Source organism: Actinia tenebrosa, unplaced genomic scaffold, assembly GCF_029948245.1.
Source record: "Actinia tenebrosa isolate PJP-AT-01 unplaced genomic scaffold, QUT_ActTen_1.0 PGA_scaffold4__44_contigs__length_22323623, whole genome shotgun sequence".
In the NCBI taxonomy this organism is placed as follows: Eukaryota; Metazoa; Cnidaria; class Anthozoa; order Actiniaria; family Actiniidae; genus Actinia; species Actinia tenebrosa.
The window spans coordinates 526,428-552,972 of NW_028292581.1; the positions used below are offsets into that span (position 1 = coordinate 526,428).

At 38.2% G+C, this 26,545-nt stretch overlaps 1 protein-coding gene across 2 annotated transcripts in view; it reads right to left on the reverse strand.

Annotated features, from left to right (window-relative positions):
* Window positions 1-3,760: 3,760 nt before the first annotated feature.
* LOC116307101 (receptor-type tyrosine-protein phosphatase S) overlaps window positions 3,761-26,545 on the reverse strand; it is a 33,662-nt gene continuing 10,877 nt past the window's right edge. Inside the window, exons 8-35 of one of the 2 annotated variants that reach the window (XR_004198358.2) lie at window positions 26,222-26,515; window positions 25,586-25,879; window positions 24,914-25,105; window positions 24,572-24,664; window positions 24,037-24,143; window positions 23,268-23,445; window positions 22,784-23,074; window positions 21,740-22,033; window positions 21,454-21,559; window positions 20,406-20,727; window positions 19,751-19,796; window positions 18,878-19,001; window positions 18,286-18,449; window positions 17,404-17,492; window positions 16,322-16,412; window positions 15,898-15,974; window positions 14,436-14,472; window positions 14,220-14,317; window positions 13,525-13,802; window positions 13,174-13,309; window positions 12,624-12,867; window positions 11,365-11,441; window positions 11,126-11,260; window positions 10,368-10,493; window positions 9,005-9,156; window positions 8,426-8,561; window positions 7,875-8,020; window positions 3,761-4,017 (exon numbers count right to left, since the gene is read on the reverse strand). Coding sequence is in view for 1 of the 2 variants with exons in the window: in XM_031717249.2 (XP_031573109.1) it covers window positions 7,946-8,020; window positions 8,426-8,561; window positions 9,005-9,156; window positions 10,368-10,493; window positions 11,126-11,260; window positions 11,365-11,441; window positions 12,624-12,867; window positions 13,174-13,309; window positions 13,525-13,802; window positions 14,220-14,317; window positions 14,436-14,472; window positions 15,898-15,974; window positions 16,322-16,412; window positions 17,404-17,492; window positions 18,286-18,449; window positions 18,878-19,001; window positions 19,751-19,796; window positions 20,406-20,727; window positions 21,454-21,559; window positions 21,740-22,033; window positions 22,784-23,074; window positions 23,268-23,445; window positions 24,037-24,143; window positions 24,572-24,664; window positions 24,914-25,105; window positions 25,586-25,879; window positions 26,222-26,515 (4,256 nt within the window). In the remaining variant the exon portion in view is untranslated. Of the gene's footprint in view, window positions 4,018-7,151; window positions 8,021-8,425; window positions 8,562-9,004; window positions 9,157-10,367; window positions 10,494-11,125; window positions 11,261-11,364; window positions 11,442-12,623; window positions 12,868-13,173; window positions 13,310-13,524; window positions 13,803-14,219; window positions 14,318-14,435; window positions 14,473-15,897; window positions 15,975-16,321; window positions 16,413-17,403; window positions 17,493-18,285; window positions 18,450-18,877; window positions 19,002-19,750; window positions 19,797-20,405; window positions 20,728-21,453; window positions 21,560-21,739; window positions 22,034-22,783; window positions 23,075-23,267; window positions 23,446-24,036; window positions 24,144-24,571; window positions 24,665-24,913; window positions 25,106-25,585; window positions 25,880-26,221; window positions 26,516-26,545 lie in introns of those variants that run through there. The other variant, XM_031717249.2, reaches the window with a different exon arrangement.

Below are 26,545 nucleotides of genomic sequence, written 5' to 3' on the forward strand. Positions count from 1 at the left end.
AAAAAACCTCCAATCCCTTGTTTAAAAACAGGTTCAGTTTTTAAGATAAGCTCAGACACGGAACTGAATACATCATGTCAAAATTATGATCTCAATCAAGATCAGCGCGAGCATTTTTATTCTAATTCCCAGGTACCAAAATAGCTACGTTTTATATATCATTTGAGTAAAGATTTGCTTGACAGCGGATAGGAGAAAGTAGTTTAGAGGATAAATCTAATCAGCTAGTATTAAAGGTATAAAAATATCAGTACTAGTTTAATCCTGGCCATCTTATCGGATTATTACAACAAAACTTGTCATTTAACTTTGTTAAATCTTTATCGAGGACTTCATTATGGCCCGAGATTTGATTTTTCATTGTTTAGCGTAGACCAACCGTATAATTTTTGATAAATGATGATACCAGAGTATCTGTGGAAATGCTATATTCCACTCGTCTACGAATATGGAAGGACGGTGGCTCCTACATGACGAGGGCTTTGGCTCGCGTGTTGTAAAGGCTCACGCAAGTTAACCATCGAAAATGTCGGCGACTGTGTTTGGAGGAAAGGATTTACATTTGAAGTGTTCAAGTTCAAAAAAAGGTGCTAATCAGTAAATAGGATCTTTAATTATGGGGAATTTGGCTGGGGAACAAACAGCGGTATAATATTAAATGGAGTATGCTACTCTTTTTAATTTGATTTGGGAGTTTAGAGATGTAGAAAGAAGCCATTATTTTGAAAACTAATTTACAGGGAAAAAAGGGGGAACGGGAATTAAAGATAAAAAAGATAAATCTAAGAACGACTTCAAAGAAAGACAAATTATGAAAGATAGGAAAAAGGAACTGATACTGAACAAGGAAATTATTAAGTAAAGAGAGAGAAAGGAGGAAGCAAAAAGAGATAGGGTGCAAGGGAAGACAGAAAGAAAGGACTGACAGAATAGAAAAAAAATTATATATTTATATATAAGGTTGATAAATAAAGCTTACTATTATTATTAAAAGAAACGAAAGAAAACAGAAAGAAACAAATAAAAAAGGACAGAGATGAATTTCTGCAGACTAAAAAAATATATTCTAGTACTGTTTTTCATGTTTAACACGAGGATGTTCGGAGAATATAAGTTTGATTTGATTATGTATGAATATTCAATAAAATTTTGAAATAAAAAAATCTTGAATTTTATTTTCAAAACTGTTTTTTTTTTTAACGATTTGCGAGACTGATTCAAATAGCTTCCCAAAATAAGTCGTTTTTTTTCTCCCCAAATAAGTCGTCTTTTTTTATAGACATCGCGAGTGTAAGCTAAAGAGGCTTTAACATTCATTGAGAAACTTGAAAGACCAGACGAAATAAAATAAAGTCGAAGGGCTGTAAGTCCCATCACTTGGGGATTCTTAACACGATAATTCAAGCGTCTAACAAGAGGTTTTCAGCAAGGAAACGTGCTTCGGCTTCTACCTTTGACAGATTTGCTCGGCAATTAATAACCAAAACGTAAACATACTCATGGCTTCAGTGGGGTGACATTAAGTCAACATACCAAGTACCAAAGACGACGTTTTTATTATTAAGTAGATTAATACCTGCATATGTCCTTTGAGGTTTTGTGAGAATAAATGGCCGGCACTGGACCCTGAAGTACCGCTTAAAAAATCCCTGAAATGCTTATACCTGCTGACAAGCAGTTGGTCGACAACCAGCAAAAAAGATAGACAATGGTGAGCTATTTGAGTACATAAAGACGTGCCTAGACGCTGGATTTAAAGTTCAGCCAGAGAGATTTTTAATAAAGGAACCAAGGTTAGCTTGAGAGAGACGGAAGGAAGGAACAACTGCGGGCAGGGCCATGAGGAAGAAAAGCAATTCCTGGAACGTCCCTCTCAGACGCTGCTTGCTGTTTCCTACTTTTAAATAAATCGGATTACTAATTTTTCCCCCCGACGGTCTGTTTAACTGGTGGGGTTTGGGTTGGGAAGAATTATCAAAGCGATGTATAAAAATAGGCCAATGAATAACAGTGTTGACTGTTAAAACAGAGGTTGTAAGAAAACAAATAGGTTAATGTAAATGCATAGATTTTCTCAAATCATTAGAAACCACAGAAAAAAAACGGCCGAGACCAGCTTACAGACCACCTGCCAATACGGAAAATTTGTCCTAGTGAAATCCTTGATTAACCTGGTTAATACGGACACGCTGTTAATACGGACACATTTTTTAAGTTGACCGCCTTTCAGCTCCTTCAATACGACCACCTTTCTAATACGGAAAATTTGTTCTAGAGAAATCCAGTACTCTTATATAATCCTGCTTAGAGGGACCCTGTAAATAAGGACACTTGTTTTTGTCACAGTGGACTGAATTTTGACTTGCTTAACACGACCACCTTTGTCGTAATACGGGCACTTTTTGTCCTAGTGACATCCAGTACTCTTAGATAAGCCTGCTTAATAGAGGCACCCTGTCAATATGGACACTTGTTTTTTTCACAGTGGATTGAATTTTGACTTGCTTAATACGACCACCTTTTGTAATACGGGTACTTTTTGTCCTTGTGACGTCTAGTACTCTTATATAAGCCTGCTTAATATAGGCACCCTGTAAATAAGGACACTTGTTTTTGTCAAAGTGGACTGAATTTTGACGAACATCTTGCAAATACGGGCACTTTTTGTCCTGTTGAATATGGTCACTTGTCAATACAGGCCGACGCTTTTTATTTTCAAAGTGGACCGAATTTTAACCTGCTTAATACGGACACCCTGTAAATACGGTCACTTTTTTAGTTGCAGTGGATTGCACTTACACTGTAATCAACCCTCATAATACAGAAACCTTGTTAAAAACGGACGAGCACTTTTGTTGGTATTAGCTAAAAAAGTTGGAACACAAAATTTTCTTGTGACTGGAACAGATTGCATAAATAGAAAAAAAGAAATATCCATCCAAAAATAACCTCAAAACCACCTCCTCTGTTGTCTGAATAATCAACATTGATACAAAAGACATTTGCGTTTTGACCAACACTGACTTTTCGACAACTTGAAAACCTAAGGTTTCCTCTGAAAACGAAAATTTAATACCACATGATTGCGCTAGTTATTCAATCATTAAAACCTGGATGTTATAGATTTCCCTGCATCAACACGATAGTCATTTTAAATTAAGTCCTAGTCAACAGCCCTGAACCAGTCAATCTAGATTTCATATGGCCTGACTTTTGATATATTATATTTGTAACTTAAATGTAAGGCTGTAGCCACTAAAACAGGACACCCCAGCAAGAACTAATGAAAAAGATGTTCAAATTATAGCCTTAGGTGAAGTAATATGATAGCTATAAATCAAAGGCTAATATTTGAAAACAAACCCTCCAATTGAATTGGAAAATCATAGCTTTAGGATGAGATGGGAGGAATGAAAATGAGCCGAATAGTGTAAAAAAAAATTTGCGTCAGATTTTCACCTTCTTTCAAATTTTGCCTTTCACATCTTTATCTAAGGTTCTAGAGTTTAAGGTAATGAGCACAAGAGAAATAAGTTCTAGTTACACTACAATATCTAGGTTGGAGATCTTTTTGTACACACTGCTAAGAATTTGTAAGAAAATGCGGTCTCGTCTCATTAGCACAAGAGGAATTGCCGACATTCACTGATAACATTTATCACTCGCTTCCTTACGAGATTAATTTTTTCCCAATCACTTTCCAAACGGAAACATGATCTTTTTAAACGAAAAACATCAACAACAACGGCAACAAAATTAGACTTTTTAAATGGTTCGTTTAAAAGATTTTATCAGAAAATGTCATGTCATCAAAACTAATTCAAAATATGCAAAAGTACTATGAAACTCTGCCAGATGGCATACGATCAGATGGCTTGCATGATCACCTCTCATTCAGAGACATTGAACATAGAGGGCCACAGCCTTATTAGCGTCATGTGTCAACTTCTCTGAATACCATCAATTATTTTTCTTTCATTATAGCTTTATGTAGTTCACTATGTTTTTCCCAGGGCTCTGCAAATTTGAAATAATCAGGTTAATATCGGTTACTGCTGCAGTCTACTAATAAAAAAGAACTTCATAAATCTAGTGCTTGATGAAAGACAAGCAGCTTATATATTTCATTAGGCTTCAGTTATTATCTTCCCCTGAGGCAAGACTTGCACTTAATCCTGATGTTGTTTTGAGCATTGCATTGTCAGATTTGGTTTACCAGTAAAAGCCTCTTAGCATCAGTCCAAAACATCTTATTATAGGACGCGGGAGAACCCAAATAAAAGGTTTGGAAAATGCAATGCAAAAAGGCTTTTGATAGAGCCTTACTATTGAACTAGAAATCTCTTCTCTATTTATGCTGTTAGGGATGGAATAATGTTGGTTTTTTTTCATTTGAGTGTTACGTCTTTAAAGGCGCGATTTATACGGAGCAATTTCTCTGCGACTTGTCTTGCAACGGCGTTGCATGGAACATTTCAGTGTGTAACCTAGAGATCAATTTGAAAAATGATGCGAGAAGATACAGCAATCGTTGCGAAAAGTAGAACTCGTTTCTACTTTTGGCTACGATTGCGTCTCCGTTGCACCGTGTAAACACTATTGCACTTGTGTCGTAACGCTGCATTGCGGGACAAGTTGCATAGAAAATCGCTCCGTGTAATCGTGCCTTAAATTATAAAGGTATATGCTTCCAGTATGCTAAAGATGTTAATGTCATTTGAGTTTATTTGTTGTAACTAGAAAACACAATTGCAATAATTTTAATGCATATGGGTTAAATCTAAAAGATGATTTTTAAATACTGTTTGTGTAAACCAGTTAAATTTTGCTTTGTGTAACAAAAAGCCCTAGTTGACGTCACCATAATTTACATATTGGAAGTACAAACCTTGAAGACGTAAAAAGGAAAAAAAATGCAACACTCAATACAACACTCAAATCGATTTTTTTAATCATTCGACTATTAAGTCGTGTAGAATATTGAAAGTAATGTATTAGGTCATAAATACACTTCTAACCAGCCCCCTAGCTCTTGTACCTTTAATGTCCGGCGGCGTGGGGCAATTAAAAACCTCCGTTATTAGTAAATCACTCGCTCTCTATGCAACACTAATTTCACCTATGCTGGTGATAAAGTAGAGAGCCATTACTGTGTAAACTAGCGGGTAACCGCTTTATTACTAGCGGTAAATAAAGTCTAATCATTATTATAAAGTAGTACATAGGCCCTCTTGTCATATACAGCTATACAATTAGTAATAGAGATTAGTCTCCAGAAATAAGAACGCCCCTTGAATTTCATTCAGGCGCTACTTTGCTGGTGTAAAGTTACTCTACTCTCAACTGCCAGACACACACTAAGCCAAACGAGCGTTATCAAAACCTCTAGTACTTGGTCATGTCTGGGAAAATATATTGCCATTCATAATTCTTTTTGATTACCTCTTGGACGCTCCACTCCCATATGAGAGTGACACCCCTCGAGTTTTTTTTTTTGACCCTCTCATTATTTGTAGAGGTGCTATCGACACAGAGGCGCCAGTCGATTTGAAAAGAATTTGAAAACGTTCTAAAAACTCAAAGAAACTCGGTCATCAAACATTGTAAAGTTTTCCCATTTCAATTCAAGGGTCTGTTTGTTCATCAAGATTATTTTTCAATTCGTTAGGAAAGCGTGATCACATAGTAAATGAGTTAATTGAGTTACAATTGATTGCTTTAGCTGTTTTGTACTGAAATCCTACTCATATATAGCAACGAGTTCTTGTAGTTCTGATTACTTGGAGTGAATGTGATGTTTTCTAGCTGAAGGCGAAAGAGAACACGGTAATAACCTGTTAATGACAGCACATTGTGATAGCAAAAGTAATGCTATAACAGAACAATAATATAATATAACATAACAGACCATAGAGACACTAACAACAACGCCGTAAACCCCGAATAATGTTTTCTCTACAGTTAATTAAACATACTATAGAATAGTATAAGATGCCCCTTAGCTAATGAGCCGGTTTAGCAACATTTATTTAGGATTTTTAGATCTCCTGGTCTTCACTGTTGAACTTTACCTCGGGCAATTTCGAAACACTACGATTCTAGAAGGTGCTTTTCCAGTGAAACTACGTGAATAAAAAGGGGTATTTGGTTAATTCATTCAAAGCGATACTTCGTAAACCAAGATTGAATCTTGGAAGAAAAACAGTTTAAGCGAGCAGACAAACACCACTTGCGTCTGGAATGAAATCTCTCAACCCCCCTCTAAGAGAGAGACGCTAAAAGTTGCTTAGTCTACCGATTGATAAGCATCGAGCATAAAACTGACTGTGACGCGATGGAATGATTGATTAAACCTCGTGTCGAACTTCTTTCTGCCTCCTACTCAGGTTCCTTTATATGACATATTAACATCCTATTGGACTTCGCGGTAGTTTTCATTGCATTATTTTATATTCTCAGTTGTGGTCTCTTCCTATTCAGTGCTCAAGGCGGAGAGCACAAAGCAGTTGAGGAATTGCGTCACGTTAAAGTAGTATTTGGTATTTGTTTAGTTGGAGACGCTTTGATGTCCGTGCACTCTTTAATATTTTGCTGTTTGTAAGGAAAGATCTTTAGGATTTTACGAAAACAATAAGAGATTTGCCAAAAAAAAAAAGTTTTTCCTTCCGGGAAAAAGATTAAACCGAAAATAAGATTAAAAGGAATAAAACAATTGATAAAAGGAATGAAAGGAAAAGAAACGAAATAGCAGAAAAAAGAAACGAAATAGCAGAAAAAAGAAAAAGGGGTACGAAAACTGAGTTTTTTTGAAAAGAGAGAAAAGAAAACAATAAAGAAGGGAGAGAGGGAAAGGGAAGAAAAGAGAAAATAATGGAGAAAATAAATAAAAAGATAAAGATATGGAATAGAAATAAACCTTTTTAACTAGACTGTAAACCAGTAATTACTAATGAGAAAGAGAGAAGAAATTAAAGGAATGAAAAGGAATAAAAGAAAATGAAAATAAATAAAAAATATAATAAAATAAACCAGAAAAATATAAAAAAGTAATAAGAATGTGACATTGTCAATGAAGGATAAAAGTCGCAATTTCTTTTCCCCAAAAAGCAGAAATAGAACAAATGATTTAAACGTGCAAAATGACAAGTTGATCAACGTAGGAGTATTTATTTTTGTTTCTTATCTTTCAATTTCCTTTGCTTTCAAATTTTCGCTTTGAAGCAATGCTTTGACACAAAAATTCTACCATTAATTTGACTAAGCAAAAAACAGGCAGTCAAAAAAAAAATTGCAATTATTTTCTTGACACGAGCTTAAGATAGGTGTTAATGTCAATGGAAGTGATAAGGCCAGCCAAGGTACCTTCTGTTAGCTTTCAGCTTTCATTAACCCCTTTATCAGTCGTATCCTCTTCTAACGAGAACCATGGCGCCCGTTTAAGAAGAAAAATCCCCACTTTTGCTTGCTTACATTTGAAATTAATTCTGGTATTTTTAAAAAGTTTAATTTTTGAATTTCTTCTCAGCTTAAATATTCAAGCCCTCTATGTCTAAACGTCATTCTAAATTGATCCCTTAAAAATGTTTTAAAGAAATAATCCTTTGGTGGCTTCAAGATAAGACAAAGGATAAGAGACCTTGTCGCCAAATTGTTTGAATTTCTCACGGTAATCGATGAGCTTTTTCAAAATAGAGACGCTGTGTATTTGTTTGGGGACATCATTACTAAATCAGGGGAATTTCTAATCAAAACAACGCTTAAATAGCGCCTATAAAACACTTATAAAATACTTCCCTAAAAAAATATTTATAAAATTTCTTAATTAACAAAAGATAAAGCATGTTTGAATCGAATTTCTTCTTAATACTTATTACCTTTGAAAATATTCAAGGTCAGCAGTATTTACTGTTTCTTTTCTCTGGCGCATGCGTTGACCGCTGTGCAGTTACTGGAAGTTGGCGTACAAGTCAAAGGAGTCTAAATACTCTTGAAGAGTTGAGTAAGAAAATTCATACTGTTCCTGTGCGAGAGATATTGGGAAAAAATATTTAGAATGCTTTTAGCGAGAGTACATTCGCATCTTTTTTTAGTAAAACAGTTTTTAAGTTTGAAAATATTATATTAAAAGAAAGTAAAGTGACCGCCAAGTTGGAGAAAATAACCTCTCTCCATCCATTCCTCCCCTCCCCCCAAAGGCAAGTCCCACACAGAAAAAGGAATGCGCACAGCATATTATACATCGCCGCTAAGATTTCGAGTATCATATAGCCACACCACCACCACCATACAACCTTGGAGCTTAACGTTGCTAGGTGCACAAGCAAGAAAAAAGAGCAAAGAAGATGGAGAGAATGAGAAAAAGAAATGAAAAAAAGAAGCTAATATTAATAAGATAAAACATGTTATCGAGGTAAAACAAACTTACTATTGTCTGAACCATGGCAGGTCTTTGCAGTCTAAGAGACTGTACAGTCTGGAACACATCTATTATTCCTTCAGCCTTGACTCGTTCAATCAGAATACTAACAGCACAAAACACTCCAGTTCGGCCTACACCACCACTGCAGAATTAAAACATAACTAGATCTTACGAATCTGTACACAGTTCATGTCAAGTGAATAGGTTGACGAAGTGAGGAATACACCGAGCAATGATGTTTGCGTTCAAAGGTTTCTAGTTTTGCACTAAAAAGGGCAATGGGGAAGAATAGGATCAAGTTAATGGTAAGGCACAGACCCATCCCTACAAGTGATACAAAAATCAGGATGTTTGATGAGAGCAAGAAAGTAGAACGCGTGCGTCCATGAAGAAGGGAGCGATTAAGGAAAGGGGAAACGAACAGGTTGGTGGGTATGTGGACAGAAGGATAGATGGATGGGACGGTTGGAGGAAAACAATGACAGCCTGGTCTGCCTCTTATCTTAAGTAACAGAAAATCCAAGAATGGCGTAGAATGCGAAATATTTTTGAAAAAAGTATATACAAGCAAAAAAGGTATCGTACCTGCAGTGTACAGTTATCATTGAATTACAACTTTGTTGTTGCCACTTTTCAATTTGTCCTATTAGATCAATAACACCCACACCAGACTCTGGTAAACCAATATCAGGCCAGTCCATATACTGGTATTGACGGACAATACGGACCTCCTTCTCCTGCAGAATATCGACAATAACATGACTTTAACATGCAGAAATTGTGTACTGATTCCATTCACCAATACCACTAACACTATCAATATCATCAGTATTACCACCACCAAAAGCACCACCATCATAACCATTATCATCATCGACTTTACCACTATCATCATCACCATCACCAATATTGCCATTATCACCAACACCACTACAAGCACCACCACCATCATTACCATAAACATCAATATTACCATCATCACCACCCCCATCGACACCATCATCAACATCAACATCACCACCATCATCAACATCACCCCCATCAACACCACCACAATCATCACCGCCACCATCAACATCACCACCATCATCACCATCAACATCACCACCATCGTCAATATCAACATCACCATCATCAACATCACCCCCATCATCAACATCACCCCCATCAACACCACAACAATCATCACCGCCCCCATCAACACCACCACAATCATCACCATCAACATCACCACCATCAACATCACCACCATCAACACCACCACCATCATCACCATCAACATCACCACCATCATCAATATCAACATCACCACCATCATCACTGCACCATCATCAAAATCAACATCACCACCATCATCAATATCAACATCACCACCATCATCACTGCACCATCATCAATATCAGCATCACCACCATCATCAATATCAACATCACCACCATCATCACTGCACCATCATCAATATAACCATCACCACCATCATCAAAATCAACATCACCACCATAATCACTGCACCATCATCAATATCACCATCACCACCATCATCAATATCAACATCACCACCATCATCACTGCACCATCATCAACATCAGCATCGCCACCATCATCAATATAAAAATCACCACCACCATCAACATCACCACCATCATCACCATCAACATCACCACCATCATCAACATCAACATCACCACCATCATCAATATCAACATCACCACCATCATCAATATCAACATCACCACCACCACCACCATCAACATCACCACCACCATCAACATCACCACCACCATCAACATCACCACCATCATCAACATCATCATCACCACCATCATCAACATCAACATCACCACCATCATCAACATCATCGTCATCATCATTTTCACCACTACCACCAGCATTATCACAACCACCACCACTACCAGCAGCTTTATCATTATCAATATAATCAAATTACCTCTGTGTGTGTTACGCTAAACTGCCTCATGACATAATCAGAGTATGACACTTCCTCCGATAGTTCTACCAAAACATTATCAAATATACGCGTACCATCAGATGGCCAGTAACGGTGACATTTCACCTGGTACAGAAATAGAACAGTTAAAGCTATATCTATTTCTTGTCGTACTACTTTAAACATTAAACTCTCTAAAAAAAATTATTGGTATTCAGGTACCCGACCTCTTTAAGGCAATGTTGTTGGATAGTTAGGAAAAAAGCGTTAACTTTGATTGTTAGGTAAAACGACATGAGTTCTATGGATTTGAAATTACACAGCAACAAATGAAAACCACGAATAAAAGTGCACATTTAAACAAACCAGTCATTTTCACGGGCACGAAGTCATAAAAAGGAGAAATGATTCTTGATATGAACATTATGTGTATTGAGTGGATTAGGTCTAGTAACATTGTACTGTAGGCAAGGGTGTAGGCAGGGGGGCCAAGGGGGCCGGGGGCTAGCCCCCCTATCGTGGCAACAAAATGGAGGCTTTTTACGATTTTTACGGTAATTTCTCAATTTTATTTATTTCATATTTTGTAAAATAAACGGTAATGTAAGCTTTTTAATTTTCTTTTTTTATTTTGGTTCGGCGCATTTGGAGGCCCAAACAAAATGACGTTTTTTATGACCTGGGCCTCTCCCTTGGGAAAATCCTAGCTACGCCCCTGTTATAGGAAAGATGCATGTGTTTTAAGAGGTTTAAATTACCTTGCCTCCCTCTTCTTCTCTTGTTAACATTACTATGACTGATGATTTTTGTTCCCAAATCATGCGCCAGAAATCTTCAAATGTGTTTGGCACTGGAGCTTGAGTTGCTATGAAAGCATTCAAACGGCAGTAACCCTGACAACGAAAGTATATAACAGAATTACTTTTCATTCAAGGCGCAATTTTAAAACCAAGCAATGCAAATATATCTGAACAGTACTAGCGAATACTATACTTACATCTATGTAACTAGCGTTAATATAGTCCGATCCGAGCTCTCCTGGACGCATTTTCAAGTGCACGCGAGTTTTTTCATCTAGAAAATTAGGCATCAAAGCGTATATATAAAAGGATAATACTACATGAAAGGATGAAAGGATCCTTGTGTAAATCGTGCTCATATGCTCGACAAGTGACCTAAGACTTGTGTACAATCCCCATCTACCAATACTCACACGGTAATATGTTGGTATACACACCACAAGACCTAACAACCGTATACAACCCCAACTACCAATACTCACACGGTTATATGTTGGTATACACACCACATGATCTAACAACCGTATACAACCCCATCTACCAATACTCACACGGTAATATGTTGGTATACACACAACATGACCTAACAACCGTATACAACCCCATCTACCAATACTCACACGGTAATATGTTGGTATACACACAACATGATCTAACAACCGTATACAATCCCCATCTACCAATACTCACACGGTAATATGTTGGTATACACACAACATGACCTAACAATCGTATACAATACCAATCTACCAATACTCACACGGTTATATGTTGGTATACACACAACATGATCTAACAACCGTATACAATCCCCATCTACCAATACTCACACGGTAATATGTTGGTATACACACAACATGACCTAACAATCGTATACAATACCAATCTACCAATACTCACACGCTAATATGTTGGTATACACACAACATGATCTAACAACCGTATACAATCCCCATCTACCAATACTCACACGGTTATATGTTGGTATACACACCACGTGACCTAACAACCGTATACAACCCCATCTACCAATACTCACACGGTAATATGTTGGTATACACACAACATGACCTAACAACCGTATACAACCCCATCTACCAATACTCACACGGTATTATGTTGGTATACACACAACATGATCTAACAACCGTATACAATCCCCATCTACCAATACTCACACGGTTATATGTTGGTATACACACCACGTGACCTAACAACCGTATACAACCCCATCTACCAATACTCACACGGTTATATGTTGGTATACACACAACATGACCTAACAACCGTATACAACCCCATCTACCAATACTCACACGGTATTATGTTGGTATACACACAACATGATCTAACAACCGTATACAATCCCCATCTACCAATACTCACACGGTAATATGTTGGTATACACACAACATGACCTAACAACCGTATACAATCCCCATCTACCAATACTCACATGGTAATATGTTGGCATATCTATTTTTGGAAGAGTCAATTCCAAGATTAGCATTTCTAAATGTAGACGGGTGTCTTTCATCTTTAACAAGTCGCAGGAACTCTTTTTCCATGTAGGTTCGGCCAGTGTTTGGGTCAACCTCTCGTAATTCGCGAAGTCGGGCACCGAATTTCTTGGCCTCAAATTCTGTGACACCACACGAGACGGCTTCGTTAAGAGCATCGTAAATAAATACATATTGGGACTAAACCAAGAAAGAAAAGAATTGGTATAAACATAACGATACACCAAAAAAAAAAAAAAAAAAAAAAAAAAAAGAGAGAGAGAGAGATAAACGACAACGAAAATAGACTGCTACCCATTTCAGACCACGTGTTATTCCCTACAGCATCATTTCTTTGTTTTACGGTAGCGCATGAGAAGACACATGAATATGGGAATCACTTAAAGAAAGAATCTTATTCTCAAGAGAATAACGCGTGGTCTGCATGCAATTGGTAACATTACGCCCAAGATAAAGAGGTCTATTACCAGAAAACAATAACCATACCTCTGTTTGAACCATGATATTTCTTTTCGTCCTCATCTGCTTGACAAATTCAAATACATCTATCGTTTGCTCTTTTTCAATTTTCTGTAACATAGCATCAAGGGTTATGTATGTCCCTGTACGACCAACGCCGGCACTAGACAAATCAAAACCAACCATTATTGCACACCCCATAAAAATGTTATTTTTGGGAGCCTTATTTATCCTTCAGTCAATATTGAAGGTGTGAGGTCGGACCCGCAGTTACAAGGTTTGCCTTGGAGGCTGTGTGACGCAAATAATTCTACTGGTGCGAGTATAATCATTGCGTATAAGTACATGCAATGATGCAGATATTGTCGCATTACTAACCTACAATGCACAACTATCGGCCCAGAAGAGGCGGGATTTGCATTGGTCACCGTACGCACCAGTGACAGAAGTGGTGCTGGGTGTGAAGGGACGCCATGATCAGGCCACGAAGTAAAGTGGTACTGCTTTACTTGTCGGGGTTCTTCTTCCTCTTGCTTGTGAGACAGAATAAATGTCCGCAAGATGTAATAAGACATGTGGGATGTCTCACTGGCAGTTACTCTGATCATACCATAATTTTTGGTGCCACGATCTGGCCAATACTGGTCGCATTTTCTCTGAAAAAATAAGGTGTTGGGAAGAGTTCTTGTTGTCTCAAGGATCTCCAGTGATAACAAATGAACAAAATATTATACAAAATATTTCTCCAGAACCTGTCCATTTGAGTTTTTCGCTCGTCACTGGAGGTGCGATTACACTGAGTAGTTTTCCCTGAAACTTGTCTCGCAACACCGTTGCAACACAAGTTGCAAGACTGTCTACACGGTGCAACGGGGACGCAATCGCTGCAAAAAGTAGAATCGAATTCTACTTTCTGCAACGATTGCTGCAACTTGTCTCGCAACATTTTTTTCCAAATTGCGCTGTACGTTACACGCTGCAATGCTCCATGCGAGACAAGTTGCATAGAAAATTGCTACGTGTAATCACGCACTAAGGGAAACAATTTTTTTTGTTTGGACATAAGTACTTACCCTTCCACGCTCTTCTAGTTGGGTAAGCATGACGACAGTCGCTGTTCCTTGCTCCCAAATCATACGCCAGAAGTCATCAAATGTCTCTGGGAGGGGTCCTTAAGGAAAGGAAGACAAAATGAGAAACATCAAAGGAAAAGTGTTCAAACTATCACGTGCCTTTAAAGAGATTTTATGTTCATTTTATCAGATATTAATATCAATATTGACTCTCACCTTGACAAGCGATATAAGCACCAGACCGATTGTACCCCTGTTGTTGGAATAGAGATTACTTCATGGTTAGTGAGTGCGTACGGTTTTTATTCACGAGTTGTGAAGAATCAAACGAACGAGCGAGTCTTCGAGCGAGTGAGTTTGATTCTTCGCAGCGAGTGAATAAAAACCGTACAAGCGAACTAACCATGATGTAATTTATTTATTTAAGTACTGAGATATTACAAGTAAAGATTTTTTGAACTTGGAGTTGAGAAAAAAATTTATCGAACCTAGAACAATTGGTTCGAACTGAAATAGAAATGTCTCTTTCTAATAGTGTGATAAACTTGTAAATATAAGTATACTTAGATCAGAATTGTGTACTTGTTCAATATTAAAGTGAAAACCAATCAAAAAATAACCTAATGACTAATACACGAAAAATATAATACTTCCTTTTCCTTTCTGTTTGAGTTCTCGTTGCTTTGATTGCAAAGCTTTTCGTGTCTGTTCAAAGTCAACGTCTTTGATGATGTTCACCCAATAAGTTTTCTTCTTTAGATATCGCTCAAAACTAGCTATAAAAGCCCGTAGAGAGCTTCTGTTCTATAGCCCTCGTCTCTCCTTTCGTTTGTAAAAATTCCCTTAGGAGTGCCACATCGTTCTGTGTCTTTTTTCTAGTGTTTTCGTTTTCCTGGTTCTCGATAAACTCAGTGATTGAGTCGATTTTAGCAAATCTTGAGCACAACCTTCCATGTTTAAGAACGTTTGACAACAAACATTCAAACGCAAGCTGACACTTACTGCAAAAAGCGCGGGAAAATTCGATACGATTTTTTTCACTAGTGAAAAATATCGTATAGCCAATCACAGTGCTGATACGATGTTCTTCACCAGTGAAGAAAAACGTATAGCCAATAGGATCGCTTCCCGTTTTTGTGATATGATTTTTATCAAATAGCTTGCGAACATGTAAATCTCAGTACTTATATAATAAAAAGAGATAATCAATGTTGGTGAACCTTAGGATTTTAACAGATAAAATGAAAAAGGAACAAATGCACAAGAGAACACAAGCGCGCACGATTCAAAATAAATGAACAGACAACAAAAAAAGTACAAATATAAAGTTTGAAACTACAACGACAAACAAACTAACAAACTGCAAACGAACAAACAGGCAGAGACAGACAGACAGACAGACGGACAGAGAGACAGACAAAGAGACAGACTGACAGACAGACAGGCAGACAGACGGACAGACAGACGGACAGATAGACTGACAGACAGACAGGCAGACAGACGGACAGACAGACGGACAGAGAGACAGACAGAGAGACAGACTGACAGACAGACAGGCAGACAGACGGACAGACAGACGGACAGATAGACTGACAGACAGACAGACAGACTGACAGACAGAGAGACAGACATACGGACAGAAAGACAGAAGAATGTTCTCTCTAAGGTTTCGACTTACATCGATGTAGTTAGCATTGATGTAATCCGATCCTGCTACGCCTTCAATCGGAGTGAGAATGACACGCGAGTGATCATCTAAAACAAACAACAACATATCGTTAGGAGCCTGACGAGTAATGTGGACGATGTTAACATAACACTAAAACATGGTCTTAATAGCAACACAAACAAAATAGTTTTATTTAAATGTAAAAATTGGCTCAACCCAAGCACAAGCAAGAGGATTATTTTATTGTGTTTGCGATTGCGTTTATGTCTGCGTCCGGCGCATAATAGAGCTTGGACTGCCTGTGGTTAGATGGCAGAACAGTAAAATCCCTTTGCTCTCGGAAATCGAATTCTTTTTCATGTAAAACGATTATATTGTACCTGCCATCTAACATGGCTGCCGTCACGTGATGGTGCAAAGCCCCTATACTTACAGGCCACGATGTTGGCGTATCTGTTTTTGTATTTATTTGCTGAGTGGAGAGAGTGGTGCCAAGTAAATTCCTCGTCGTTGGGTTGAACTAACTGTAAAGAAAAGTAAAATACTTATCGTTATTATGCATGATGCGCAAAAGTATCGCGTGCTCAGATTCGAAAACGAGGCATTTTCAGGCAAGATTCTACGCGCGCTATAGAGCTTTTGCACTATCATGTGCCGGCGCCCATAATCCAGCTTTGACTGCCCTTGTTTAGATGACAGAACAATAAAATCCCTTTGCTCTCGGGAATTGAATTCTTTCTCATGTAAAACGATTGTATTGTTCCTGCAATCTAACATGGCTGCCATCACGTGATGTTGCAAAACCTCTATAGAAAACACATAAAACAAAAACTTTAAAATTACGTTAATAAAGAAATACTTTCCTAAGGTTTCTTATGAAAACTGCCCAAAAATGCCTAGTTTTCATGTCTGCGCCTGAAGTAATTATGAAAGCGTTTGCGCATCTCGAAATCGTCTATTCTTGAACCAAATTCTAGATTTTCTTAGTCAAAAGGAGCAGAAAACAAAACCATGATATAAAAAATGCTAACCCACTTATGAAATATATTTTGCTTATCACGCACAAAGGTTTCAATGTGAGGCTTTGAGTATAAAGCTCAGTCATTCGTGAGTATGAGAAGCCGCTTACTAAAACCCTTGTCTAAAATCTTGGAAATGCGCTAACATTACCAGCTCAGATACGAATCAATTAAATATCATTAGATGACAAAATCACGAGAATGCCAGCTGTGTGCAACCATATCAGACTTGAACGTTGCGCACAACCGTTGCACCATATGGCTGGGCTTTAACTGAGCAGATTTTGGACCCGGCGGCTCATAGCGGCGAGATGAGAGCACCGTAACGCTACGACTACTTTAACAGGTTTCATCGAGCTGTGATGGTGCCTCGTATGGTAAATTTTCAGTCATAAGAAATGTACTTTAGTTAACAAATACTAGCAGCATAGTCTTGCCAACAGTGAGATGTACGCCAGCATTAAAATCTCTAGTGACAGTGTTTTGAAAAACTTACTTCGTATTCTTCTGAAAAACCTATATCTCCATCAATATGCATCCTACGAACATGGTTAGGAAAGTCTTCAACAGGAATCGGCTGTCGCCCTGGAAGTAAAAGATGGCCACGAATATTGTGATCAATTGCTTTCAAATGTCTGCATAAGATTTTTAAAAAGGGGAGGAGGAGGAGGAGGAGGAGGAAATGGCAGGCGGGAAAGTGAATGGAAGGGATAGAATGATAGGAATAGGATGGGTAAGGTCAGTGGCGGGACCAGGGGTGGTGAAGGGGGCGGCTAGCCACCCCCTTTTGCTTACATGTCAAAGAATTATCCTCAGTAAGCCAATCCCCCTTTTCTTGCATTTCTGGTAAAACCTTTGTAATAGTCATCCCCCTGCTAAAATTCCTGGATCCGCCACTGAAGGTAGAGGAGAACAGTCAAAGGAAGATAAAGAATAGGGAAGGCGAAAGGAAGGAAGGCGTGGAAAACGAAAAAAGGGAAGTGAATAAAAGGGATTGGGAGAATCGAAGTGGGATGAGAGAAGAAGAGGGGAGAGGAGGGGAGATGACTGAGCGTAATAACTGCCATTACAACGAAAACATGTGCACTAAAAGTCAACAACAAATAAATATAATAAATGAATAAGTAAACTGAATTTAGCGTAGACATTTCAGCAGCTCAGCGTCCAGTGAAATTCAAATTCAAATTTAGACGTTGATTTTTTTCAGAGGGAGGCAAACCGCAGAAAACCCCTTTTAGCACCGGAAAGAACCAAAGAGCAACTCTGCTCACACACGATGCCGAGTACGAGAATCGAACCGGGTCACATTAATGAGAGACAAGCGCTATCACCGCTAAGTGACCTGTGCTCCCCTAAATGAATCGAGTAAAACACTTACTTCTGTTGATGTCATCAAGGTTATCCAAAGAGTCAGTAGATCCCATTAGACCACGACTTGACGTACGTCGCTTACTGCCTCGTATCTTTTTAAGCCGTAAGGATCGACCTCCAGTGTAACTGCTCTCATCATCCAACATGACACCGAAGTCGAAACGACGTTTTCTAAGAAAGAAAAAAAAAAATACTTGGTCTAGAGATAGAGAGTCATGGAGAGCGCTATCCGAAGAATAAATCTGAATTAGTGGATAAATTTATTGGATAACAGCATCGACTTATCCACTTAATAAGGATTTATCCTTTGGATAGCGCTATCCACCCTTCGTGCAATCGGATCCAGGTCTGCAGGTAACAGTTTCAATAAAGAAATCGGATTTGCCGAACTGCTATGATTTTTAGCAGTTAGGACATACACACGTGTAGCCCAAATATATTTGTGGAAAATATAGGACGAAACGATTGACAAGTGCCCAAGTCCTCTAAGAGTTGGCTCTTTATTTGCGCACGTCACAAACGCCACCTTCCAAAAATACTCTCCTATGGTTTCTTGGTAGGATTGAATTTCTTTCAAAACGGTGATTTTTGATACTTACTTCCAGAGAATGGTAAAAACGATGACGATAAAAATAATGATGAGTATGAAAGTCACACATAATCCAACAACCAGTCCAGTGTTCGTACTTGAACCAGCCTTTCTTTTGGCAGCTGTAGACGATGCTATAAAGAAAGAAGAAAATACAGATACATGACCAGTTATACAATGCTTTTGAGTGGTACACCATGAAATATCCCACGCGTATTTTGTATGTATACATGTACATGAGCCTTCAGCGGAGTGAGTATACAAAGAAAATACAAGCGCCGGACAAGTGGGATATTCAATGGTGTGCCACGTGTAAGCATTGTATAAGAATTTCATTCCACACCAAACAACTAAGAGCGCGGCGCATGATGAGAACGAAGAGTCGAATACCGATAAATATACAACGTTTGTCTTGCATTCTGATTGGCTGTATTTGATTGATTTCCGGTTTTTCCAGGTAAATGGTAAGCATCGCCGAAGACTGTGGCGCTTAATGCAGTGTTTTCATGTGAGTTGAGCGTTGTATGTTGTAAATATAAAATCATGTAGTGGTAATGCCTGAGGATCGAACCTCTAGGAAGAGCCCCCTATATGGGGGTTGATGGCTGGCCCGCCCCTTCCAACTTTTGCGCATTTTTCTCATGCTACTTCAGGATGATGTACGGGAATGCATAAAAAATATTGCTTGTCCTTCAAACTAGCACTGAGTGCAAAAGCTTTAACTTAGCATGTATTGGCTAATCACAAAGTCTTTCGTCCTGAACGAGTGGTCCTCGTAAACTGACACCTGGGTAGCCCAATTAAAGCCCTTATAATGTCAATCACTGCCAAGGCCAGTTGTAAAAAAAGCATAGAAAATTTTTACTAGTGTTGAAGGCTGTACCTGCTGTGGACACTGGTCGCAGCCAACCGGTCGACGTGTACAGGTCCTGAAAAAGTGCATTAAGGCATTAGACTATCATAGAATGGTGAGAGAGAATATGAGTGAGGCAAAAGAGGAATTGATGATAGCTGTTATGTTGTCCTCGCTATTCAATTCATTTTTTTTTGAATTAGTTATTAAATCCCTTAACAAATACAAATTGCCAATTAAGGGCCCGCAGTTAGTTACACGGCGCGTAAATTTCCTGCCCCCCTATTACCTTTAACACAAACCTCTATTCCTTGGAAAACCTTACTAAACGAACACCATGCAAGGCCTCAAAGTGTTCGCTTAAAAAAGGTGAAATTCTTGAGCTGATTTGTTGACCTCGGATTTTTCATAAAGGTCAGCTCAACTAATGGTTACTGACAATGAAGTTTTTTTCTTTCGTATTATGGGATTCCAAGGGGGCATACATAGTTACAACCAGCAAATTAAATTGTTTTTTAAGATGATTTTCGTTGAAAAGCGCAAAGAAATATAAAAAGACACCCTGACAGCTGTGCAGTCTATAACTTTTCCAATATATTTGCCCCTTCGGATCCCATAATGTCTTAATCCAAACATTAGGATTTCAAGATGGCCACCGTGTCAGTAAAGAGGTATTTTGACCTACCCTTGTCACTGCTGCCCTTTGGAACACACTATAGTATGTACCAGGCTCAAGTGGTCCATTATAGTAATGTCCATCCGTGTCCCTCCTCCTTCTCGCCGTTGTACTATAATTCTTTGCGTCACCGACTCTAAATATCCGGTAACTGTGGAAGTCTTCTGCAGAAAATTCTGCAGTGATGTATGGTACGAGGTCTGGTTTCCTCTTCCTGGCTTCCTGGTAAGTTAGCAGATCTGATGGTTTATACTCGTCTGGGTTTTTATCCTGTTGTACAGGATTTCCCTCTTCATCGGTAGCTATTTCCAGAACAATAACCTGGTAGAAGCTGAGGCAAGTGTATTGATTGTGTTAATAAAAATATAAAATTATTGTGAATGTTCGTCTCAGGAAAAAACTAAAAAAAAAAAAAAAGCACAAATTCCAGCGAGAAAAAGTGTGATTTCTTTTGTATTTTTGCCTTGCTTGATGGTTTTGATCCAAGATAAAACTAAAAAAAGCTTAAAATATTGTCGATGCCCCGAAACTGGCAACATCTAGTAAGCTTAAAGTCAGGGAATGGCTGACTCACAGAAGGACTTGGAATTTAGCACGTTAGGTTATGTGGATGGAGGAAAACCTGAGGACCCGGAGAAAAATTCTACACTCTGATGTCAAGCACATGAATCTAATAACACTATATACGCCACCGTTGATTTCAGTAAACCTAAACGTAAAGTTATCAGTTCTTAACATAAATGATGAAAAGGTAAATTATACACCGTGAAAAGATGAAAAAACTTACTGACGTTTCGGACGCTAGTCCTTCGTCTGAGTAAAAGAGAAAGAAGTGGTAGAAAGGAGTGTATATATGATAGAATATTCTGTCATATATACACTCCTTTCTACCACTTCTTTCTCTTTTACTCCGACGAAGGACTAGCGTCCGAAACGTCAGTAAGTTTTTTCATCTTTTCACGGTGTATAATTTACCTTTTCATCATTACTGTTTCATTAGAAACACCGACGCAGCTCACACTAGTTTTTAGCTAGTTATATCTAGTTCTTAACATACTTTATTTTTCCATTTTCATTCGATGCTTTTTGCAACTCTATGACGATCTCGTTTGATGTGATCATGTCTTTGTCTGGAGGCTTGATGGGCCGCAATGCAGGAGGGGCTGAAAGATAAACACCGAAAAGATATACATTTTGCGTTGCCAATGGACCCATTGTTTCAATAAGGCCGTCATCACTGAAAATGTGAAAATGTTTGGCTGGCAAGAGCTTGACAACCAACGGCTCCAATTATCCTGCTCCTTGTGTTACCGGCGAATTTGAAGTATTTATATATATTTTACCTGAAGGTTGCGTTGTAAAGATGTATTTATCTGTCCAGGGTCCAGTTTGCACGCCCCAAGCGGGAATGGAACCAATTTTAATAGCATACTGATGCGAAGCTTTGAGTGACTTTATGGTGTACATTTTATCATCAACTTCTGGGTAATCTTTCTCATTGGGTGTTTTTACATCGTTAATCATTAGACGGTAGCCTTTTATTGGTCCGTTAGGCTTAGCGGGGGGATCCCACGAGATGGTTAACGACTCATCTGTAGAATTGACAACTCTGACATTTAAAGGAGGACCTTCTGGAACTAAAAATTGAAACAAAAATGGAACATTGATTTTCAGAGAGCTAGAATGCTGAAAGGGCAATGGAAATCATGAACACAGAATAAAAATGGATAGGAAAAAAAAAAAAAAAAAATTGTAAGAACATTAAGCGAAAGAAAAAAAAAAGGTTTTTACTATCACGTGGCGCCAGCCATGTTAGGTGGCAGGGACATACAAATAGACCTTTCCCGAATTCGCTTGACTGACCACGAAACAATGGTTTGAAGTCGAGACTCAACTTGATTCTTTTATTCATCAAGTTCAACCTCGACTTCAAACCATTGTTTCGTGATCAGTCAAGCGAATTCGGGAAAGGCCTATTGTCTTACATGAGAAAGCATTCTCGAGAGCAAAGGGATTTTATTGTTCTGTAGTCCAACCACAGGCAGCCCAAGCTGTATTATGGGCGTGGGCACGTGCAAAACCTCTATCGAATCTTTTGTCCAAGAACAGGGAGTGATTGCTAAGTCTCTCGAGCCAGAGGCTCAAGTTTAAGCATTGTAGGTCAATGGAAATTGGAAATTTACAGTTGAATTTTACATTGGGAGGAAAACCTGAAAGTTCAGAGAAAATCTCCCAAAGCACAGGAGAAAACCAATAAGCCACTATACTCACAAATGATGGCAGATCAGATATCTAAATCCTGACCACGGTGGTGAGGTGGGTCAATAGCATCGTTCAATAACCGACCTCGCCATCAAAGAAAAAGGGGGATATAAAATCTCACTTACGAGCAGGTTTGGTCTTTGCTACAACAAGACGCGCAGGACCTTCTAAACCTTTCTTCAGGTTATAAGCAGTGATGCCAAAGGTGTAGTTTGTATAGGGCTCCAACCCATTGACATAGTAAGATAGGTGATCACTAAGAAATCCTATTGTGTCATTCAGTTCAGGGTTGATCGTTGAGTAATAGTACAAGGTGTAACCGATCTTCCCATTAGGATGACTTGGCGCGCTCCAGGTTAAGTGGATTGAAGAAGAAGAATCTGCCTGGGCACTGAACGATGAGACTGCTCCAGGAACTAGAAGATATTTATTTGAAGGATTAGATGATGAATGTGATGGTATGGATCAAGAAGAGAACTAAAAGACATTGATTGGAAGGATTAGATGATGAATGTGATGGTATGGATCAAGGGGGCTGGGCTGGGCTGGGCTGGGCTGGGCTGGATGGATGGATGGATGGGGTTTAATAAGCACTGAAACACTACTTACCACCCTCATCAGTACTAAAAGATCCACATGCTTTATCTCCAAGCCCTTGACTAGTTGTGGCTTGTACACAAACACAATAAAATGTAAAAGCTTTCAAGTTTCTTAAAGTAAAATTGGTGGACAGCCCAAAATCCGCGCTGTCAGGAACAGACGAATTTTGACTTGGCCTGTAGGAAACCTAACGTAAAATGCAAAGAATGATATTATCTTCGATTTGATATAATTACTTTCCTTATTTGCCTTTTTACAAAGACTGACTATTTTGAACATTTTTGCAACGCCAATTGCCCACTTCCGAGACATGCTTCGCTTTAGGCCACGCGCTAAATCAATTTTAATTTAAAATTCCTTTTTAATGTCACAAATAACTGAGCGTCATACACAAAGCCTCACATTGAAACCTTTGCGCATGACAAGCGACGCAAATCTCGGAAGAGGGCTATTAGATAGCATTTTTTATATCATCATATTTATTATATCTTTTCTCCTGTCACGAATCACTGAGCATTACGCACGAAGCCTTACATTGACAACGTCTTGGATCAAGACTGACGGTAGCTGCCGTCAAAGACACACGTGTTTGGGCAATCTTAGAGATTGTAGCGACTAAATCGAAACCAGGCTTAAATGAATGAATCCAAACAGGATTTTTTGAAATTGTTGGATTTCATAGTGCCAGGAAAACTAGAAAATCCAGAAAAAAACCTTTTGAAGTAAGATAAAGACAGTCAAACTAGCATCATCAAGTTAAAATGAAGAAGACCCATACCTTGTAGGAAATTAAGATTCCGTTGTTCTTTACTGGTGCTTTCCACGTGACAAATATCGATGTAGCACTTGTATTCCATGCATGGAGATTCTGTGGTTTCGATGGGACTAAAATAAAACCAATCATATTATTATATAGGCATGAGTGTTTTACTGGAAAATACCTCACTTGTATTTTTCATACGAACTACATCCGTGTCTTCAGTTACATATTTTTCGTATCCTCATTAGTGAAGATATCGATTTGTGAATGTGTCTATATAATAAAAAGAAAATTACACGTTTGCTTGAAGATATGAAGTTCATCTTCTCGTGTTGAAAGATATTTCACTCGTTCGCTGCGTTCACTAGTGAATGTTTTTACCACTCGAAGATAAACTTCATATCTTCGCGCCACCGTGTAATATCCTCTATATACTTGTACTCGCTCTAGGCTTATTCCTGATATTTATACTCTACTTAGTATAGCTAGATATTATTAGTTATATATCAATTATCTGTCTTGAACAAACCATTCGTCATAGTTTTGACCTTACCTCCTTCCATGGTGCGGTATAAACCTGAAACAAACGGGCCATAACCTTGGGATGTTGCAGCTCTTATGGTGATGTTATACAAACTGTACGGTTCTAGAATAAATAAATATATAATAAATATGTATGTAATAAATAATTCATTGTTTTATTTTAATAATACTAATTTTTGAAGTACATTTTATAGTAATAATAATCAATCAATAAATAAATAGGAGAGGTGCAATAAATAAAGGAAAGGGAAGGGAAGGAGAGGAGAGGAGAGGAGAGGACAGGAGAGGAGAGGACAGGAGAGGAGAGGATATCAAATAAAAGAAAAGGGAAGGGAAATATTATCTTACTAACCTAGTCCATATATATTGAAAGTTCTCGTAGTACCATCAGTTACGTTACACGTTTTGCTCGACCAATCAAGGAGTTCCCAACAAACAGCAAACTCAGTCAACTTTCCGTTTGGATTTAAAGGAACGAGCCAGCCGATCTGTAAAACTGTGGAGCTTAGGTTGGTAACTTGATCAATGATGGGTGCATCAGGAACTACATTAAAAAAACATCCATAAAAATGTATTCTATTGAAATTTATAAATCTAAAATTCATTTTTGTTTTATCAGTGAAAAAAGAAAAAGAAAGAAAGAAAGAAAAGAAAAGAAAATAAAGAAAAGAAAAGAAAAGAAAAGAAAAGAAAAGAAAAGAAAAGAAAAGAGAAGAGAAGAGAAGAGAAGAGAAGAGAAGAGAAGAGAAGAGAAGAGAAGAAAAGAAAAGAAAAGAAAAGAAAAAAAAAAAAAAAAAAAAAAAAAAAAAAAAAAAAAAAGGGGAAAAGAAAAAGAAAAGAAAAAGAAAAAGAAAAAGAAAAAGAAAAAGAAAAAGAAAAAGAAATTTATCCAGCAGGCATACATAAAGACATTTCATTTCATATGCAGCCTTAGTCCTCTTCCCTCCCTTGGGAACATAGGCCCTTCATCATTGTCCTCCGCCCAATATGCAAGCGATTAAAAATTAAAGATCAATAATCTTACTTTCTTCGTAGGTTGTGTTTGATATAGGAGGGCTTCGAGGGCCTGCGCCAACCAAATTCACAGCTTGCACAGTAAAAACATACACTTTGTATGGTCGTAGACCCTTAAATACCCACGAGTTACTGGTCCCATTCAAAGTGCGACTTTCATAAGCACCATCTGGGCGTTTCATGTTGATAAGGTATCTCGTGATTATACCATTCATATCCAGAGCCTTGGGTGGTTCCCACTGGACGAGAATCGAACGAGATGATATGGTAACTGCACGAGTGTTTTGTGGAGGGCCTGACGGCGCTATAAGCAATTGGAAATTGCTCTAGTTAGTAACACTAGTTTATTTACATGTAAATATAATCATCCAAGTTCTCTATCGTTGCAAGGTCACAACTTCGATACATAGGCACTGTTACCTTTCAAGATGGCGCAGGGAACTGTGAAGGGGACTATAAGCCAGTTCATAGTTTAAGAATCGTTTTCAGTGCGCATGGGATTTTATCTCGAATTTCTCACCTTCTATTGTTTAATTAAGAATAAAAGAAGGTTTAAACAAAAGAAGGTGAGAAATTTGGGATAAAATCGCATGCGCACTGAAAACGATTCTTACAACTCTAAATAAAAAAAAACGACACAACTTACCAGCTGGGTGAGTGGTTTCCATAGCAAGGACAGGAGAACTTTTATACCCGAACTTAACATTACTAGCATATAAAGTGAAAGTGTAGTTGGCATACTCGTGCAGACCGCAGATCACATGGATGGTGGATTCACCATCGTAGATAAGGCTATCTTGACTTGCATTAACAGACGTCAATCTATAGTAAAGTTCATAGCTGATCGTCTCGCCGTTCAGATGAACTGGCTTGCCCCACGAGACCAACACGCACGTTGCATTGACACTTCTGGCCGTGATGTTTGTGGGAGGACTGGGTGCTAGAAAAAGAAAATTTGAAGATGTCTGAG